Source organism: Aedes aegypti, chromosome 2 (genome assembly GCF_002204515.2).
Source record: "Aedes aegypti strain LVP_AGWG chromosome 2, AaegL5.0 Primary Assembly, whole genome shotgun sequence".
NCBI lineage: Eukaryota > Metazoa > Arthropoda > Insecta > Diptera > Culicidae > Aedes > Aedes aegypti.
Window position 1 is genome coordinate 274,105,487 of NC_035108.1, and position 21,686 is coordinate 274,127,172.

General features: G+C 41.0%; 1 protein-coding gene across 1 annotated transcript in view; it reads right to left on the reverse strand.

The window, feature by feature from the left end:
* The window catches only part of LOC5570429 (protein disulfide-isomerase A5), a 22,159-nt gene extending 1,043 nt beyond the window's left edge, over positions 1-21,116 (reverse strand). Inside the window, exons 1-5 of the mRNA XM_001659086.2 lie at positions 20,946-21,116; positions 10,063-10,500; positions 9,774-9,994; positions 8,939-9,377; positions 65-206 (exon numbers count right to left, since the gene is read on the reverse strand). Of these exons, the coding sequence (XP_001659136.1) occupies positions 65-206; positions 8,939-9,377; positions 9,774-9,994; positions 10,063-10,500; positions 20,946-20,981 (1,276 nt within the window). The 5' untranslated portion in view covers positions 20,982-21,116. The remainder of the gene's footprint in view (positions 1-64; positions 207-8,938; positions 9,378-9,773; positions 9,995-10,062; positions 10,501-20,945) is intronic.
* Between the last annotated feature and the right edge of the window lie 570 nt (positions 21,117-21,686).

Below are 21,686 nucleotides of genomic sequence, written 5' to 3' on the forward strand. Positions count from 1 at the left end.
GAAATGAATGTTTCAATTGAGAATTCAAATTGCACAAGATAGGCAGGAAAGTGGGTATACTTACAAGGAGCGTAGAACATGACCAGAACATGCTTCTTCTTCTTGAGGAATGGTTTGAATGTTTCGTCATTTAGGTGAACCACTTCGTTCTGTTCTTCGTCCCAGGGAGCTTCCGGTGCTGGCGGTGGTGGGGGCTCCGATGGATTCTAGTGATTATAATAGACGCAAATGAGTTAAAACCTAATTAGTACTGAACTAGTCTCTTAACGGGAAATGCATTTTTTAAAGATGAGAATTTTAGTTTTTAAGGGCTATTTTTACTCATAAAACTGACTTGCAAATTACTCTAACGCCTATTCAACAACAATGGGTTTCAAATGTTTTCTTTACGGGGTCCGAGTAGCCGTTATCGTAAACGCGCAGCTATTCAGAAAGATGTCGTTGGTTCGAATCCAGCGGTATAGGATCTTTTTGGGTTGGAATTTTTTTCGAATTCCTTGGACAATGACCATAGACTCTATGATATAGAGAGTATCATCATGGTTACAAAAATGGTCGATTGGCAAAGAAAGCTCTTCGTTACTAAGTGTTGCAGTGCTTATGAGAACCATAAGCTAGAAGAAGAGTAAGCGTTCAAATGTATTACAAGCAAACACACCTGCATAATTTAAAAAATAAATTTAAACAAATTTTACAGCTTCAATATCTTATGCAGAGAGACTTATCTATGACGTAATGGCGAAGTTAAAGGATTACGCTAATTAAAAAGTGTCCGGGAAAAGGTAGAACAAACTTGTTCATGGGCATTTCCCTCAGCATGATTGAAAGTCACTGAAACTGTAGTATCATCATAAAGCAAAAACCGCAGGAGTTGTTCGGGTGTCCAGAGACAAGTTTCTTAATTTAGCTAAAGATCTGAAAGTGAAAAAAGTCCCTGATCCAGATAGAATCGGGGAAAAAATAAATTCTCGACCCAAAATTAATACCATGAGGTAGTTCCAGGGGGTGATCAGGCTTCTGACCCAAGCTGAACAAAAACAGTTTTTTCTCGACTTTTGAACACTATTTGCCACATTTAATGTACATGAACTGCCGTGAATCGCAAGTCAGTCCCACCTGCATTTTCATCAAAATTGAGTTGAGTTCAGTTTTCAACATCTCTTCCAATGCTCTTTCAGCTGCACTAATGAAATAATATGATTTGTTCGGAAAAATTAGGAAAAAAAACAGTAAATCAAATTAAGCTAAGTATGCTGTTACGCTCAAGAAAAGTAAAAATTTCTGCCCAAGAAATGGTCAAGAAATTTACTATAGTGAGCTCCATTTGAATTGACATTTCTTTTCAACTGCGTACTGCGAACAAAGAAAAATGCATTTCTTGCAAGAAATTTCCCACGCATCGAGATAGACGATTACTTTTCTGTTGAAGTGCATACTTCGCTTTAGCTGTTAAGTTAACAGGAAAAATATATCCACGTTAAAAACCGTAGAACAAATTTGTCCAACCAAAAACTAAGGATCGCTCAAAATTAAATTTTTATTTTTCAATCAAAAAGAAATCTCAAAATGCATCTTCTACCTTAGCTGTTAAGTTAGCAGGAAAAATATATCCACGTTAAAAACCGTAGAACAAATTTATCCACCTAAAAGCTAAGGGTCTAAACGATCGCTCAAAATTAAATTTTTATTTTTCAATCAAAAAGAAATCCCAAAATGCATCATGTATCTTAGCTGGTAAGACAGCGGGAAAAATGTATCCTCGTTGAAAAACGTAGAACTAACTTCTCCAATTGTTTGCTTAGCGTTTAAAAGATCGCGCTAAATGCAACTGCTTATTTACTGTCCATTGACTTCTTATTTATTGGATGTATTTTTGGCAAAAATCTTCTAGGGAACAGCTATTTTTAGCAATTTGTTAGGAGTTTCAAGAGAAGTATAAATTTTGTATGAATTTTGGTAAGATTTCGTCGACCAATAAGTTCAGTTCAATAAATTACAATTAAACTCAAAGTCGTTCGTGTTGAAGTGCTTCTTATTGCAAAGTTCCATACAATTTGGCCGAGAAAAACCCCCCTTGCCAAAGTGAATCATGGAAATGCCCAAGTAGCTCTGCACCCCATACCTATCATATCCTTATCCTCGGACACTTTTTGTTTCAAACTTATAATTCAAAAAGTATATTATTTTTGCGTGAATTTTGTGACTCATTAAACCTTTAAATTTTAATTTTGAAGGTTATCACACTTTTTGTACAAATATGCATGCATTTTTAGGTGTCATCTATGCCCAGACTCTAAATTCATTAAACTCGTACAAATAAACCAGCTAATGAAAATTCAAACCAATACCGCAGAAGGAAGATGCATGTGTTTTTTGCACATGAATTTGTTAGTACTTAAGCACTTTTATCGACAAAAAGATTGCTTTTTCAAAGATCTAAAATCTTGCTCAAACTCGCAATAAAGGGTCCGTGCAATAGAGGGCATATCTCTAATTTCATAATATTTCATATTTCATAATCGTCATATTTGTGTAAACTAATAACTGCCTTGTATAATGGTGTTAATATTTTGAAATTACTTTTGGATTCTGAAAAACGTCTAGTGTCCAGGCATACAGACTGTTTTTTCCATACAGGACTTTCCCATAATGTTATCAGTAATCACCGACTTTCGGTTGTTGACAACAACAGCCTCAGTTTTGTGGTGAGCCAATTCCAGTTTCCTGGAGCTCATCCACTCCTCCACAATTGCGATCGAGTGGGCTGCAGTCAATTCCACTTCTTCGATCGATTCACCGTAGACCTCCAGCGTAATATCGTCGGCAAAGCCAACGATGACCACACCCGCCGGGAATTTTAATCTCAACACCTCGTCGTACATGACATTCCATAACACCGGACCCAGGATGGAACCTTGCGGGACTCCTGAGGTTATGTGAAAGCACTTCCGACCCACCTCTGTGTCATAGACTAATACCCGATTCTGGAAGTAACTTCCGAGAATCTTGTACAGGTACTCGGGTATCCCCAGACGCAGGAGCGCATCAGCAATAGCCGCCCAACTGGCACTATTAAATGCATTCCTTACATCCAGAGTCACTACTGCGCAGTAGCGAATACCCCTCCTCTTACGCTGGAGTGCTATCTCAGCGGTTTTCTTAACCGTCAGAATAGCGTCTACAGTGGACCTCCCTTTCCGGAAGCCGAACTGGTTGCTTGAGAGACCATTTACATTTACACCCTCGGTGTACCTCGACAGTCTGTTGAGGATGATCTTCTCGAGCACTTTCCCCACCGTGTCAATCAAGCATATTGGTCTATACGCCGACGGGTCACCGGGTGGTTTCCCCGCCTTTGGCAATAGTACCAGGCTCTGCCTCTTCCACGCATCTGGAAATACTCCCTCGTCCAGGCATATCTGCATAGCAGATCTGAACATACCGGGAGCCTCCAAGATTGCGACTTTGACGGCCAGGTTTGGAACTCCATCCGGACCTGGTGCCTTCCCCATGCTTAGGGATTTTGCAATCCCTACAAGTTCCTCATCGGTTACTCTATCCTCATCGCCAGCCCCAATCCCCGGCTGTCCTACAAAAGGAGGCCATGGGCTAGGGTTGTGGCGCGGGAAGAGCCCCTCGATGATCCCCTCCAGCATTTGTGGAGATTGCTCCGTAGGAGCAATTGCACCTCTTGTCTTCGCCATAACGATCCTGTAGGCATCACCCCACGGGTTCGCGTTGGCACTCTGACAGAGTCCCTCGAAGCAGGCCTTTTTGCTTGCCCTTATCTCGGACATCAGCGCGACTTTGGCAGCGGTGAACACCGCCCGTCGTTCGTCACGCTCCTGCTCGGTACGTGCTCGCTGCATCCGTCTCCTGGCCCGTAGGCAGGCACGGCGCAGGTTCACAATAGCTTGAGTCCACCAGTATGTCGGTGGTCTCCCATTCCTAGGGTGGACTTTTCTAGGCATGGTCGCATCGCATGCACGCGTAAGCACCGCTACCAGTTCGTCCCCGCTTAGGCCGAGTAGGTTACGCTCACGGCGGAGCGCCTCCCTAAGTACTTCATCATTGAAGTACGATGTCTTCCACCTACGAGGGCTTGGCCTTGACCTAGCCGATTCCTCAACCCGCTGCCTGCTGTTGTTGTAGTCGATACTGTAGCGAACCGCCAGGTGGTCGCTGTAAGTGTAGGCATCGTCTACCCTCCAGTTCGAACTACTCGTTAGGCCAGGACTACAAAAAGTAACGTCGATAATCGACTCCACTCCGTTACGGCTGAAGGTACTTTTGGCACCAACATTAGCCATATCGACATCTAGCACGGCCAGTGCCTCTAGCAGGATTTGACCTCGCTGGTTCGTGTTAAGGCTTCCCCATTCCACGGCCCAGGCATTGAAGTCACCCGCTATTACAACTGGCCTTCGCCCTGTCAGCGCGGTCGTCATACAGTCCAGCATCTGCGTGAACCGCTCGGTCGACCAACTCGGAGGCGCATAGCAGCTACAGAAGGGGACCCCGTTTACCTTGGCGATCACGAAGCCCTCGTAGGTAGTAGACACCAACTGCTGGACAGGGTATTTACCCGTTGTCCATATCGCCGCCATTTTTCCGGATCCATCCACGACCCAGTTGCCGTTGCCGGCGGGTACTCGGTATGGGTCCGATATGATGGCGATGTCCGTCCCCCACTCAGCAACTGACTGGTACAGCAGTTGCTGAGCTGCGTCACAGTGGTTCAGGTTCAGCTGCGTTACCTGCACTGTGACTTTTCGTTGATGGCTCGTTTGAAGGTCGGGCACCTTGAGCCTCCCGTTGGGTGATTGTTGTTCACGGACTTGCCGGAACAAATCAAGCACTTGGGAGGGTTCTTGCAGCCTAGTGCCTTATGACCTTCCTCACCACAACGCCTGCACAACTTGGTCCTATCAGGGCATTTACAGCCCCAGGACTTGTGTCCAGGTTCCCTGCACCTAAAGCAGATCACTGGTTGCTCATGTATGTTCAGTGAACATACTGACCAACCAACCTTGATCTTACCTACCTTAGCGGACTTATTTGCGTCTGCCACAGGTAGGTGTACTAAGGCCACCTGAGTACCTGCCGGACCTTTCCGTAGCTGAACGGCGGTGGTGGGCACCTGCACTTCGCACTGTTGCCACAGTGCCGTGACGAGCTCTTCTGAGTTGGTGATCTCGTCAAGGTTCATCACCTTCAGAGTCACTGACTGCGTCAGAGCCCTCACTTCAACACCAGCGCCAAGGACCTCTTCCGCCAAACTTTTGTAGACGGCGCCCTTGCGCTCCTTGTCGCGCTTAAGCTCGAGGATCATTTCACCTGTACGAGTGCGTCTGACACTCCGTACGTCGGCTCCTAGATCCGCAAGCTTCGCGTCACTGCGCATCGCCTTCAGGACTTCCGAGTACTTGGACTCTTCCATCTTGATGATGATCGCATCACCCTTTTCGCGCTTGGCACCTACCCTCCTACCTTTCTTAGGTCTGGTATCCCTGCGCTCCTGATTCTCCTGTTTCTTCTTCTTCTTCTTCCTCACTACGATTGTCCAGGGGGCGTCCCTCCCCTGCTCCGCCCTGACCTGTGGTGATGGAGGACCTCTCAAAGGTCGCAACCCCCTGTTCCCATCACTCCGTGAGTGGCCAGCCTTTTCGGGCCCACCCTTCTCGGCTTTCAGGGACGCCTGGCTGGGGTCCGGTTTTCGGGATTAGTATCCGCCTGGCCTTACGAGCGCCGCCGGGTAGCTCCTCCCCTGACGGCTGCCTCGCGCGCTTCTGCCATTGCTTGTTGTAAGCATTCGCTTCCACGCTTTTGGGGCTGCCCGCGAAAACGAAGGGTTCCGTCTGGGTAGACTTCGGCACCTTCAATTCCACGGGTTCTGCCGCAGCCACAGTCACCATGGGTTCAGCATGGTTCTGCTTGGCCGCCAACATTGACTTACGAAGTCTAAACAAGGCCTGCTTGAGGTCCTTGCTGATGTTAGACTTCGAGGACGCAAAGTCAATTATGGAGTCGAGCTGCTGTGCAGCCACTTCCATCGCAGAGAGCCCATCTCTACTTTTATTGATGGCCCTCATCAACCACGCTCCATCCATAACTTCACCCGATGCGTTAGCCGGGGATGAAATATGGGTTCCAGCACTGGCACTACGTGCACTGCTGCCTCCTCCTGCTTCTACTCTCCTCAACGGAGATCTAGCTAGCCCACTTCTTGCGAAGGGGTTCGCTTCCCTACTACTGCTACTACCTGCACTACCACTACTAATCTGATTATTATTTGAATTTGTACTCATTTTGGATCCCACGAGTAGCACGGGAAAAGAGGTCCACCACGCCAGAGCCCTGCATTAACGCGGTAAGGGACAAAATACTGTGAGGGGTGCCCAGGTGCCCCACAAGCTCCGTTAATGGCCGAACATCTTTTTCACCCCTTCGACCATTCATTCCTCAGCACGGTTTTTCGCATCACACCTTGAATTGGGGTTACCCCGTTTGGTGGACTCTTACCACCGGAACGGGTTGTCCGTAGTTCTATTCTAGACGCCGGAACTACACGGCCCAAGAGAGGCTCCAGTCTGATGGAATACTAAAGTAGTACAGATCTTGGATTACTTAACATAGGCAATCGCCCAACCTTCATGGTATCTAATAGAGAAGAAGTGTTAGACATAACGCTCTGCTCGAAAAGAATCAGTCACGAGTTGACGAATTGGCATGTATCAGATGAAGAATCATTATCTGATCATCGCTACATTTTCTTTGAAGATTCAAATGTAACTGCTCAGACTTTGCGTTTTAGAAATCCCCGGTCATCAAACTGGGAACTCTATATTGAATTGGTTGCGACCAAATTTCATGGATATTCTCCGTCCATTGAAAATCCAAGTGATCTGGATGATGCCGTTGATACTACAACATCCTACATTATGAAAGCTTCTGAAGAAGTATGTCCTCTGCGGTCTGTGAAGACTACAAGAGGGACCCCATGGTGGAATTCCGATCTGACTAAACTCAGGAAACAATGTAGGAGTTGGAACATACGCCGTTCAGCTCAGATCAGAGTCGTTCAAATCGACTCGCAAGGCTTACAACAAGGCTCTTCGTTCTGCTAAACGATCCGGCTGAAAAAACCTTGGTACAAATGTTTCCAGTTTGAGTGAATTCAGTCGGCTGAACAAAATCCTTGCAAAATCTAAGGATTTTCAAGTGAACGAAATTTGCTTACCTAATGGTGACTTTACTTCTTCTGATGAAGAAGTTTTAGAATGTTTATTCAATACACACTTCCCCGGATGTGTGCTATGTCTACGGATGAACCAAATGTCTTTTCATGTAGTTACGAGTCTCTGGCCTCGGCTCGCAGAATCGTAACTACTGAATCGATTCAATGGGCACTTAATAGTTTTGCTCCTTTCAAATCTCCAGGAGCGGATGGGATTTATCCTGTTCTGCTCCAAAAAGGATTTGAGTTTATCAAACATGTTTTGAAAAAGCTACTTGTAAGCAATTTTGCTACCGGGTATATTCCCAGATCCTGGCGTGACATTACTGTAAAGTTTATCCCGAAAGGAGGACGTGCGTCGTATGAAGAACCGAAGCGTTTTAGACCAATCAGTTTGACCTCTTTTCTTCTGAAATGTCTGGAACGCATTATCGATCATCACATCCGTGATGTTTATTTGGCAAACATGCCTCTTCATGTGAATCAACATGCTTACCAATCTGGAAAGTCCACTATGACTCTTTTACACAAAGTTGTATACTGGTCACTGCCGACTCAACTATCACATGGCAAATATTCAGCGTGCTGACTCGTTTGTGTGTGGTAGTTGTGACTCCGATTATGGAACATCGTATCACCTGATATGTAACTGTCCAGTTTTTGCGCAAATGCGATTCCAATTACTTGGTAAACACTTATTAAGTGAAACTGAATTCAGAAGCCTGAATCTTCAGGACATTCTGTTATTCTTAACCCGCTGTGGTAATGAGCTATAGACTCTTTCTACGCTCAAGCGTTTTGCAGTGCCCTTTTAAGGGCGCTGTTCGAACCCATTATGGTACGGAGCTACATGCTCTCATTTCGCTTATGCGATCTTCCCTCTTCAAGGGACCCCACTCCTATTTCCTCCCATCTTTCCCTTCCCTTTCCTCTCCCATCGGGTAGATGATGAAATAGGCTCAAATATGGCGATGGCACAAATCTCCCAACTGGAGGGGAACGTGCCTTTGGAGCCGGCCTTCCGATACCTGATACCTGATGGGTTCTACCTCGTTTGGTATGATGCCAATTGGCATAATAGTCGTTTGGCATAATGGCCGTTTGGCATAATTTGAAAAGGAAGATCTACTGTGGTACAGTTAAATCTGAAAGCATAAAATGCTTCAAAATATATCATGTTTTTTTCTTTTTCCTTTGGCATAATTTAGGCGTTGGATAATTTAGTTGCTGGTCACTGGTTCCGATCAACATTGGAGGGCAAGGAATTTATTCGAAGCATGCACTAAATCATCTAATCTAGGAGTGATGATGGTCGACGATCGTCTAAATTTCGACGCCCACATCGGTCTTGCTTGCGATCAATTCTGTGTTTTCGAGCTGGAGAGAAAATGACGAATTGACTGAACTGAAATTAGCATAGATCAACTGGCTTCGAAAACTAAGCTCTGGCCGGACTTACCACGACACGCAAGTCCATCACTAATTGCACGATTAACTGATTGTAAGATTGTCAGGGAGTCAGCAAACCGGATGTCAAGATCATCCAGGAATTGCTGGACCATCCTGAGCTGTTGAATAGCTGCGTTTACTGCTACGGCAATCTGGTCCCCGAGACATCATCGAATACAACCGAGATTAGATAAACTCATACCGATATCTCGGTAAAAGTACTCCAACTGAATAAATTTTAGTTCTACTCACCTTCATAAACTCCACAATTTTATCCGCATCCCGGACGTTCACATCGAACTTGAACTCTCCGTTGCTGAAGTACTTGACCGTCGGGTAGCCCTTCACACCGAACTGCTGGCCAATGGCTTGCTCCTTGGTGGCATCCAATGCCGCCAAAACGCCAGCGATTTTCTTCTCCTTCATGATGGTGGCCGCCTTCTCGTATTCGGGTTTCATTTTCTTGCAATGGCCACACCACGGAGCGTAGAACATCACCAAGGCGGATTTCTCGTCCTTCAGGGCCGGTTCGAAATTGGCACTGCTCAGATGAACAATCTCCGAACTAGGTTCCGATGCCCAGTCCGGTTCTTTGGGTTTGGTCGGTGGTGGTGCTGCTGGATTTTTCATGAATGCTACTATTCCCGCTTTGCTGTTCTCCCCATCGAAAGTATACTTCATGCGACCGTTTCTAAAATACAGTAAAAATAATTAATTTGATTCTCTTAAATGAATTAAAAGAGATCATCCATGAAGGATGTAGCTTTTTTCACAAAGAACCCAATCCCCACCTATCGTAAGACATCTTCACAAATTCTTGGAGGCACACTCCCTACAAAGATACTGAGGGGGATGGACCTGACGTGGTTAGAACACATGCTTCTCACGCCGTGGACCTGGGATCGAATCCCATCCCCGAGATTGTCACTAAAAATTTCAGTGACTAATTCCTTCGGAAGGGAAGTTAAACCGCTAGTTACAAGATGAACTAGCCCAGCCTAAAAATCTCGTTAATAAAGATAGAAAAAAACTAAGATACTACGTCATTTATAGACGACCCCAAAGGAGAAAATATAGTCAAACTTACTCATAGTACAGAAGCGTTGGGAATCCCGTGATGTTGTATTGCTTCCGGATGATGGAATTTTCGGGTCGGTTCACATCGATGGCAGCCAGAACGTATTTCGGTTTGAGTTCACTGGCAGCAGCTGAGTATTCTGGTTTAAGCGTTTTGCAGAATCCGCACCACGGGGCATAAAACATCACAAGTATGGGTCGAACTTCCTTTTTCAAAAATTTCCCTAAAGCCTTGGAGGGTAACATGTTGATTAGTGGAAGGTTCATGTCAGATTTTTTCATCGCCTACTTTTACTTACCACTGCATCCGGAACGTGTACGACATCGACCCCAATGGGATCCTCTTCCCACGGTAGGTCCCCTGTAGGGTCACGCATAAAGTTTGCCATACTGGTGGCTGTCAGCTGTCGGTCGTAATCCTTGTGGAAGTCGCCATCCTTGAAGTGCTTCAACGTATACGGAGCCGGATTGGCTTTAAGTTTCTTGCAGATCTTCTTCATGTCGCTGTTGCTGCAATCGAACAGGACCATTGTGCCCTGGCCTTTGATTATCTCCGCTGCATCCCGGAAGGCGGCCAGAGTGCTATGGGCTTCCTTTGTGCTGGACACGAACAGCAACAGCACGTTGGTTTTAGTGCGGAAGAGCTTCTTCAGCTCCTTCATGTCAGTGATGCCCTCGACCACGGCACTTTTGGAGTTGGTTTTGCCCAGTGCCGAGGGAAGTACCAGCACACATAACTAGGAAATAAAATATAAAATCAAAGTTAAACGTGATATTTTGAAATCTGTGCGGTACACAAAAACAAATTGTGTTGTACAATCTACTGAATCCATGGTGCAATTAAGAACTGCACCACCAATTTGAACCGACTACAAACATCAGTTAAGTTTACCATAATCTGGTAAAAATCACTGAGCAGTGCAGTAAATGTGGCTTTGTCCATAGTAGCTTCGACTACAAAGCTTCAATCTGTGACACCTACACTGAAAACAGCATTGTAGTAAAAATTACCATGTTGATGGTTTAAATTAAATGCACAGCACCACTTTATTTGTGCAGACTACCCACTACACTCGCTTCGAACACATTTTGTCGTAAATTTTACCATGGCGGCAACATGGAAAGAGACCAGTAAAAATTACCATGTTTTGTAGTTATGTTGATGGCTAATAAAAGTTATTTTTTCAACCATCTCTTACAGTTAGTTACAACTATCGTGTGGTAAATTTAACTGATTAGGGCATGGTAACTACGAAAACAACTTTTAGTGGAATTTTCAACCAGCAATTGCATTTAAATAACGAAAGACGTGTAGTGGATTTTACAGAAAACATGTATTTATCTGAAATTATCAAATACTAAAGATTCACGCATAATGCATTCAGATATGCAAATTTGTGCAAAATACCTGATAGAACTGATCTTATGATCTTCCGATATTTTGCAAAATTCGTTATTTGAAGCATGATGCGTATATATTGAATTAAATATAAATTTTAAGTGAAACAATTTTGCCCAATTATATGTTCAAGGTTCTGATAATTTATCCACACCTATTCGGTCCGGTTCAGCTAGCGGTGCGGAGATGCAGTGACGAGTTGATCAAAGAACTTTGAGATCTTCCGAGGCCACTAATAGAGAGGTTACACTGAAAACAGCATTGTAGTAAAAATTACCATGTTGATGGTTTAAATTAAATGCACAGCACCACTTTATTTGTGCAGACTACCCACTACACTCGCTTCGAACACATTTTGTCGTAAATTTTACCATGGCGGCAACATGGAAAGAGACCAGTAAAAATTACCATGTTTTGTAGTTATGTTGATGGCTAATAAAAGTTATTTTTTCAACCATCTCTTACAGTTAGTTACAACTATCGTGTGGTAAATTTAACTGATTAGGGCATGGTAACTACGAAAACAACTTTTAGTGGAATTTTCAACCAGCAATTGCATTTAAATAACGAAAGACGTGTAGTGGATTTTACAGAAAACATGTATTTATCTGAAATTATCAAATACTAAAGATTCACGCATAATGCATTCAGATATGCAAATTTGTGCAAATACCTGATAGAACTGATCTTATGATCTTCCGATATTTTGCAAAATTCGTTATTTGAAGCATGATGCGTATATATTGAATTAAATATAAATTTTAAGTGAAACAATTTTGCCCAATTATATGTTCAAGGTTCTGATAATTTATCCACACCTATTCGGTCCGGTTCAGCTAGCGGTGCGGAGATGCAGTGACGAGTTGATCAAAGAACTTTGAGATCTTCCGAGGCCACTAATAGAGAAGTTTTCAATCCATAGTCGGTGCAATTGGTGCTTAGCTGACTACTACGCCCGGCTCGTTGGAAGTGATGACCGCTAACCAGTGAATCAAATTATCATCAAAATAGACGAAAAACAAACAACAAAGCAAGCTCGCTCACAACGGTTTGTTGCAACCGTTGCGGATAAGGACACAATTAAAAGCAAAATTGACATGACAATCACAGAGTGTAATATTGTTGCAACCTTTTCAACTCGCGATGAATCAGTTATTTTAAACACAAAACCAAATTTATTTTACGGATACTGTTTGATAATATGTCAATGTTTACCAAAAAGGAGAAAGTTCTAGAAAATTGCAATTCGAAGCCCAGAAAATCGCTGCGTACGTGGTGATCGATCTTTGTCATATTCTGTTCAAATGATGATAAACTCATGTTGCGGAATACACTCAAAAAAATCCAAACGTCATTGCTACGTGAAAAATCACGTAGATCATTCCAAATTCATTTTACCTCCACTTCACCTGACTAAGATAAAGATCACTAAACCATTCATAACCATCAAATAGTGACTCGGTAATGTTTACTGAGGTTACCTATCACGCTTACGTGGAATTCACGTAGGTGCCTGAGTTCATTTTGACATCTGCATAGTGTACGTACATTCGGTGTTGAGCTCGAATCCTAAGATGGCGCCCGCTTGATTTTAGAAGAACTTCAGAAGCTGCTGCTGCTTTAAACCCTGTGTAAGATTGATTTCAAGGTAAATATGCTTTGAATACCGAAGAATCCGTGCATTACTTCATATTTTATACGTGATTTATAACCTCTATCAATTATAGCACGCGAAGGCTACAACAAGACAGACCAAACTTACAACATTGGGGAAACGAACAGGAATCAAAATGCTCAGATTGACAATAAAAATATCATAATCTTTTAAGTTTGTTTACATTTTCCAATTGGGAATTAGTTTTCTTCCAAAGCCTATTAGAAATAAGATTGGTCTTTAATACAGTTAAATTTAATGCAAAACCATCTAGGTCCTATTGAAACGCTTCGTAAAGGCTACCGGAGAATCCACGTAGCTCTTACGTTCAGCGACGGTGGAATGGACGAAGTTCAAAAGTTCATGCGTTCATTCTGGGCTATCTATGATTAACGTAAGAGCTACGTGAAAAGTGCGATGGAAAAAAATCACGTATGTTTTCACGTAACAATGACGTTTGGATTATTTTGAGTGTAATATTGTTGCAGCAAGAATAGGAGGTGACAATGTCAGGGTGTCCATTCAAAATCAGTTTTCAAATTCCCGGATTTTTCCCGGATGTTCAAGAACTTAAAAAACAGATTACAAAAAGATCCTGCGACTCGATATCAGGGCTGTTACAACAGTCGCGAATTTCGCCAGGCCAGGCGCAAACATCACGAATGACTGCAATTCTGTCGCGAAAATCGCGGATTTCCTAAATCATGCCACAAAAATCGCCAATAAATTGTTTTGACACAAGTTGTGCAGTTCATGATTAGGAAATTTGTATTTAAAAATGTAAACTCTCGTCATCTCATTGAGTGCTGTAAAGTGCAATTTATAGTTTAGTCACTATGGCCCAGTTTTGCAGAAAATAGCGTTTTTTTTCGTTCAAAATCAAGAAAGTTTACTTAAAAGAAAATGCATTCACTATATTCAATTCTTCAACTGAAACACAGTGAACACAATTTCATCGTATAAGTTCAGTTTTAAACTGAAAAACTGTTTGTGAAGTATCAATGATGGCAATAATTACGATGACGGATTCTTGAAAGTAAAAAATGTGGTGTAGGAAAATATAAAAAGCAATAACATTTCTTCTGTAAATCGACATTTAACAAAAATCATTAAAGAATATAAAATCTGAAGGCACTTGCTAAGAGGGTTAGGATTCATTGTGTATCTATAATATCGAAAAAAGTTAAACAATTTTTTTTTTTTCTTTCTTTATTAACGAGATTTTCAGCCCTGGGCTAGTTCATCTCGGGACCAACGGCTTTACTTCCCTTCCGAAGGAAGTCGTCACTACAATTTTTTTGTCAGTGACTATCTCGGGATGGGATTCGATCCCAGGTCCTCGGCGTGAGAGGCGTGTGTTCTAACCACTACACCAGGTCCGACCCCAGTTAAACAATTTGCTACCATTCTGAAAATGCACAATCCGAAAGCTTATAATTTAAAAGTCGATAACGGTGGCAGCCACGTCCTTACGGTTATCGGGGAAGGGAAAGAATGTTAGACAACCATTGTTATTAGAGACCGAGTATACCTCTGCATATCCACAGTTTCCGTGGAAAGGATATTGGGTTAGTGGGATAAGGAAAGGATCTGCGAGTCAAAATATTCACGCATCTTTTTTAAACGTCGAAAGAGCTTTAAATGTATAATGCAATGTACTGTATATTGGTCAATTACTGTCGGACTAATGAAATGTTACCGTAATCCGGGTCATTTGGCGAATTTGGTCGGTATCAAAAAGCAATATCTTTTAAGGATGCACTACACGTGCCAAGATTTCAAACAGTTTTAGTTTTATAAGGATAGTTTTGCATAGAAATATTAACAGCTTTTTCGGTTTTCGGTGTAAGCAATACTGTTGGAAAAGTCAGTACTAAACAATCCGCTGGTGCTAAGTTTATATGCAAAATTTGAGTATATGAATTTTGAACCGTTTATTTTCGGAAAACGTGCCTATTACAAGGTAAATAAACTACATTTAGGTATATTATTCTAGTTTCTCAAGTTAAACTTCACAATAAAACATTTAGTAGATGGAGAAATTTATTATTCTTATTTTTACTTTATTATATGAAAATCAATTTCGCCCCGGTGGACCATTTTCAATTATTTATTTTCAAGCTAGGTTTGTGATACATTATTATATCCAAAAAAAAAATAGTTACATGCACTGATAGAGATCAACGAAGTACTGGTTTTGCCGAAATTAAGTTGACAATATCTCAGTTCCTAAGGATAATATAACAGAAAGTTTACACAACAATGTTAAAATATTTTTTACGAAAAATCGATTGGGTATTGTGACATGAAAATTTCGATGACAATAGGGTCCTAAAATTTTTAATAAAATCTTGTTTTGATTTAGCAACCCGAAAGAACATGTTACTTCAACTACTTTAGCATTTTTTCCCACTCAAATAACGGCTATAACATATTAAAACTTTAATTTAAAAATTGGATCCATAAATGAGTTTGCTTAGTCGACAAAAACACCACAGGGGTTATTCCTATCTGACATTTCGGAAGGAACACGGAAAACAAAATACACCCAAAATTTGAGTTTAAGCCAAGGGGTGTGACAAAATCTAAAAAAAATGTTTTTTCGACTTAAACCAACGGAACACATTAGAAAATTGAGTAAACATGTGTTTTTGGCTTAAACTTAAGCCGTTGGCACTAAAATCAAGACAGGGCTTTAGGACCCTATTTGAATATTTTTTTTTCGAGGATTGGTGCTTCTGCTTCCAGTCGCGGATCGAATTTCAGAAGTCGCGGTTTTCGCGGATATCATTTTGAAGTTTTTGTAATAGCTCTGTATTTTTGGTTAAAATTTTTAAAGAGTTTTAGATCAAAAGATATAATATATTTGTTGAAATATCTAAAAGATCGTGACCCCCTCGATTAGGGTCTTAAAGCCCTGTCCTAATTTTAGTACCAAACGCTAAGACTTAGGCCAGAAACACATGTTTACTAAATATTTAAAAGGTTTTCGTTGGTGTAAGTCCAAAAAACATTTTTTTACGGTTTTTGAGATGTATCAGACCCTTTGGTTTAAACTCAAATTTTGGGTATATTTTATTTACCGTGTCTCTTCCGAAATGGCAGATAGGAACAACCATAGTGTTAAAACTCTCAGGTTAAAACTAAAAGCCCTGTGGCGTTTTTTTCGACAAAGTGACAAAGTTCAGAGAAATTTTGGAATTATATAAACAAATAGCCAACCCATTTCCTTCTAAGAATGCCTTAGGAATTATGCGTTAGACATGGCTTGTTCATGGAGAAATAGTTGATCTGATGAAACTCATGTTGAATCCAAGAAAAAAAATTACAGAGACCCAAATACATGGTATTGTTCTCCTATGAAACTGGCTGAAACTTTTTACATAAATCCAAGATTGCAATTTCCAAGTAATCTTCAAAAGATTTCATCAAGATATCAAGAATGTTGTCAAAAACATAACAAAAATCTGGTCAAGAATACCTAGAGGCCCTCGTTATTGTTTTATCCATCAAAGGTCTAGTTACGAAATTTGTTTTGGATGATTGAAAGAATTCGCTGTCAATCTGCAGAAATCTACACAAAATCTCGTCGGAGGCCTCATAATAACTTTGTAATTGATCAAAAACTAGTCAAATTAGTAATCCTGACAAGGCTTCATCAAGAATCAGTATCATCAACAACCCTAGAAATCCGCCAAAGGGAACTCTTAATGAATCTGTCCAGGATTTCAGAAGATCTCCCAATAAATGCAAATTTTTTTGGCTTAGCATTTTGCCAACCTCTAAAAATCTACTAAGAATTTCAAGCAAAATCAGCCTAGGATCTTTTCTAGAATCCACTAAAAGTCTTATTAGCAATTTACTAATACTTCAGTGATCTCTCTGAAAGAACTTTCAAATACTGGTCAATTATCGGTTCGATTCCAGTAAATATCTCATTGAATGTTTACCAAGAACTAAAATGGAAATCTAACACTCATCTCGAAAAGCACCTTGCCAAATATCCTTAAGTACCCTTCTAGAAATGTTTCAAAGATCCTACTTACCAATAATTATTCATAATGTGAAGTACTAATAACGGACGACTTAAAATTAAACAAACCGGTAGTTTTATGTTTGAAATACACACACTTAATTCAGAATGCCGAATCTCGGTTAATTTTAACCGAGATTCGCACAGCCGAGTAGTCGGCAAACAAATTTCCTGGGATCTCAGCAAATAAAAGCCAAGTATCAGTAAATCGTGCTTCGTTGCTAAGCAACCGGACAATTTATTAGCTGAGTCTCGGTTAAAATCGGGAAACCGAGATTCGCACAGCCGAGCTCGTGAAAAAAATATAAGTGTGCATATTTTCCCGGGGTGTTCTCCAAATTCCCGGGTATTTCCCGGTCATTTGTAATTCCCGGGTTTTTCCCGGTTTTTCCGGATTTCCCGGATGGATGGACACCCTGCAATGTCTTTGTTGCTGCGTGTTGGGTGACATTGATTCACTGCCGCCAACTAAAAGATGCATAACTTTATCGGGTGGAATGGGTGGTGTACGCTAATGAGAAATTTACATTTTTTGTGAGTGATTCGTTAAGGCTACCGGCGTACGAATACATGGAGCCATTCCAGTACCATGGGGAAGCCATTTCTCAATAATCATTTTCTAGGACCTTTTATCACGGGCTAAAATTAAATGGAATGATTATGGTTTTCCCAATCAAAGCAAAATCATACTTACCACCAACATCTTGATCTCTTGATCCTCAAGTATCTCTGGGTTGTCGTTACTTTAATGCTTTATTCGAATTTGAAATGAGGATTATTGTTTGCCTCTAATAACAAAATAAATTACTTATCTAGCCAAGCAAAAGAACCGATAGACAAAAATAGCGTCCTCCACTGGGATGAGCTTGAGATTTTTTTCTATGTTGTAATTTTTACCATGGCCATGATAATATCGAAAACATTATCCTTTACCTATCACTACAGATGTAGTCAATTTGATTTCAAGAAGTTATACTTTTGATTATAATCACAAAGTTGAAACTACACAGTATTATAGTCTTGGGACATGGTAGTTTCAACAAAATTGTTCTCAATATTGATATTATTTCATTTATTTTAGTTGCGTTAATAACATTGTCATGATTAAGGTTACTACATCGTTAGTTTCAGTGTATTGAACAACACAGTGTGGTCAAACGTATAATGCCAAACTTGTCAAATCTAGAACGTTTCTAGTCCTAAATACTACAACTCTGGTCAAATAAACAGAATATATTTTCTTGTGTAATGATTATTTTTTCATTTATTTAGTTAACATCTAAACAGATAACACTGAATCAACAATTTCACGTCAAATCGATACGCACTTGATCCGCCCACCCAGCTTGCTGTGCCCCACGCCTTCTTGTACCGGATCCAAAGCGAACACCATCTTTGCAGGGTTGCTGTCCGGCATTCTTGCAGCATGCCCTGCCCATCCAGCTTTGGCCATCTTCTGGTTACTGGGTTCGCCGTAGAGTTGGGCGAGCTCGTGGTTCATCCTTCGCCGCCACACACCGTTTTCCTGCACACCGCCAAAGACCGTTCTAAGCACCCGACGTTCGAAGACTACAAGTGCTTGCAAGTCCTCCTCGAGCATCGTCCATGTAGGCCCGACTTCCACTGATGATGAGCCTCCGTATTTCAGGCTACCCTTATTGTCAGCCGCCTGCAAGGATCCACGGTAGACGAACTCGTCGATCACCTCTAATGTATCCCCGTCTATCGTAACAATGCTGCCTAGGCGAGGTGTACAGGTCTGCCACCTTTTCAAATGTTCGGCCGACAATGTCCATATCATCCGCGAAGCAAACAAATTGACTGGATCTCATAAAAATCGTAACCCGGCTGTTGAGCCTGGCTCTTCGCATAAAACCTTCTAGCACAATATTGAACAACAGGCATAAAAGTCCATCACCTTGTCGTAGTCCCCGGCGAGATCCAAACGAACTGGAATGTTCGCCTGAAACCTTCACACAATTTTGCACACCCTCCATCGTCGCTTTTATCAGTCTCATATTACCTCTTCCTCCCACTCCTCCGGTAGCTGTTCTGTTTCCTAGATTGTGCCTATCAGCCGGTGCAGACAAATGGCCAGCCTCTCCGGGCCCATCTTTATAAGTTCAACTCCGATACCATCCTTACCAGCAGCTTATTTTTCTTGAGCTGATGAGTGGCATCCTTAACCCCCCTCAGAGTGGGGTCTGGTTGGTTTCCATCACCCTCAGTAATGACGAAGGCATTTCATTGTCCCGTCCTTCATTGCCTGTGCTCTCAGCGCCATTTAGATGTTCGTCGAAGTATTGCTTCCACCTTTCGATCACCTCACGCTCGTCCGTCAAAATGCCTCCAAATGTTATCTTCCATGTTACGTCGATAATTCAACTTGCAAATTATTTTAGGAACTTTTTGGAAAACCATGTTTTTCTACGTGATCACTAACCATATGGGGCATTATGAGCCACTCTACGGGGCAGTATGAGCCACCTCATTCAATCGAATGATTTTTATTTAAAACAGTTTAGAGAAGAGTTAGTGGTAAAGAGTACATTATTGGAAAGGAAATTGTATTAGCTTTGCTTGAAATTATTGATTCTAGCGGCTTATTTTTTAACGATACATAATACATAGTAAACAGACCATGTTATACTAGTACTAAATTGCGATACTTGATTCAACGTATGTTCTAGCAGTGTTCCACTTGTAATGGTGCATAAAGATGACTATGCAGTAAAAAAATAATCTGTTATATTTAGGCAATGCATTTTTATGTACCAAACATCGTTTGTTTTGCTTAAATTCAGGTGGCTCATTTTGCCCCGCTTTTCATGACGAAGAACAAATTTGTACATTTTTGTAAATAACTTGAGTGTTCAAATGAATATTCTTACGGTTTTTATTGTGGTGGCTATTTGAGGCATCCTTTAGCAGATCATAATGGCACTAGACATTAAAACACTGTTTTTGAGGTCAAAACCGGGGTGGCTCCTATTGCCCCCATTGCCCCTAATCTGGCCGATTAAATAATAGAGGGAATAAACTAGATGAAGAATGTCGCGGAATGTGGCGGAGATAGGCGGTGCTATAAGTGTAAAAAGTATACAGTTTGATACTTATGTACCCGACATGTTTCTGAGCGAGAACAAAGGGAACAGCAGCGACATTCGTCCTCTATAGTTTTCAATCTCTTTTGATTAACCCTCTAATATCCAACCCCGCCTTTAGACGGGGTTCACTTTGGAATTTTGTGTATTTTTTCGTAGCTCAGAAATCAAAATGATTTTATTTTTGGCTTAAACCTTGACTCATAACACACATATAAGAAAAGTTTTTTTTATAACTTTTGAAACTTTTTTGTATTTTTGAAAATTGTTTGAAAAATTGTATTCTTATATAATCTACAAATGCCTGGGGTTCATTTAACGTGTAATATAAAAATTCCAGAAATTTATTGAAAAATTAATATTTTAAAAAGTACTGTAAAACTTGAATTATTGCGAAAATCAGTAACTAGAAAAGGCATCAAGAAAAAATGAAAAAGGATAAGAATGTTCAAAACTAAAAATAATAAAAACCTAAATTCATAGATTTGCGAATACAAATAAATCATTGCTCAAAACGTGTTTAGAACGATTTTATATAACTAAAAATTATTTTTATCGAAAATAAAAATTTGGGTATTAAGTAAGGAAGCTTTATTAGAACTTGAGAAAACTATTGAGATTTTTTACCAACTTTTGTATAAGGAGGAACCACTGTGCGCTGTCTAAATTTCTGAGCCAAAAATATTGCCAGTTTTAACACAATTAAATTATTATTAAAATGTTAATGACCTCCTTTTACAATTGCAATAGGCCTCTGGATTGAACCCCTAAATTAAGTTAAAAATGTACGTTTCACTGTAAATTCTGCTGACCCACAGCAAACATCGTAAGGAGTCATATTTGATTACCTCCGGCAAAACAATTCAAGTGGAAGGGCAAGGGCAAGCAGGCAGACAAGCGGAAAATAATCCTGACGTGGCGGCGGCATCAAGCAACAAAAAGCACTTTGAACTGTAGCGCTTTCGCACCGTTTAATTCTTGTTTTTACTTACCAGTGCAAAAATGCCACAGCAAACTTTGAACTTCATCTTTAGGTACAGCTATTCTCGACCGAAATTCCACATTTAAATCACCAGGAAATGTTGAGAAAGAAATTTTACGAAACAGCCGGCGTCCGCGCAGACAAGCACCACCATCAGCAGCAAAATCAAGTCTGAGACAAAGACTGACAGTAGCTAGTGAGTAGTGAGAGATGGTGAACGGTGAATCGGTAAAACCGTTACAGAGTGCGCAAATTCACGCCAATAATATTCTTCTCAAAATATGTCCCGTTTGGCGAATATTACATTCTAAAAAGATTCGCGAATTAGGCGAAACTGACAAAATATACACTATTTAAGAAACTATAGCGTTGAAATTATAGCTTGATTGTCTATTCACTGCACTTGAACTTTTCCCCTATCGATAATTTAACTATTCAAAAAACGCAAATTTGTAGAAGACGAAACTTCACCTCATGCAAAACCACACACTGTATTGATGGGGCTGTTCATTAATTATGTAAGGGTTTATGGGGGGAGGGGGTATTTGAGATTTCTTACGCGCCATACAACTTATTTCTAATTTTCATACAAAAAATCTTACCATGGGGGGAGGGGGGGTTGAAAAACCCCGAAAATTGTCTTACGTAATTAATGGATCGCCCCTGACGCCTGTGTTTTTGTTTATCAAAGTGATGGGCGCATCTGAAATCGAAATCAAAACACGGCGAGAGTAAACGGCGACACTGCAAA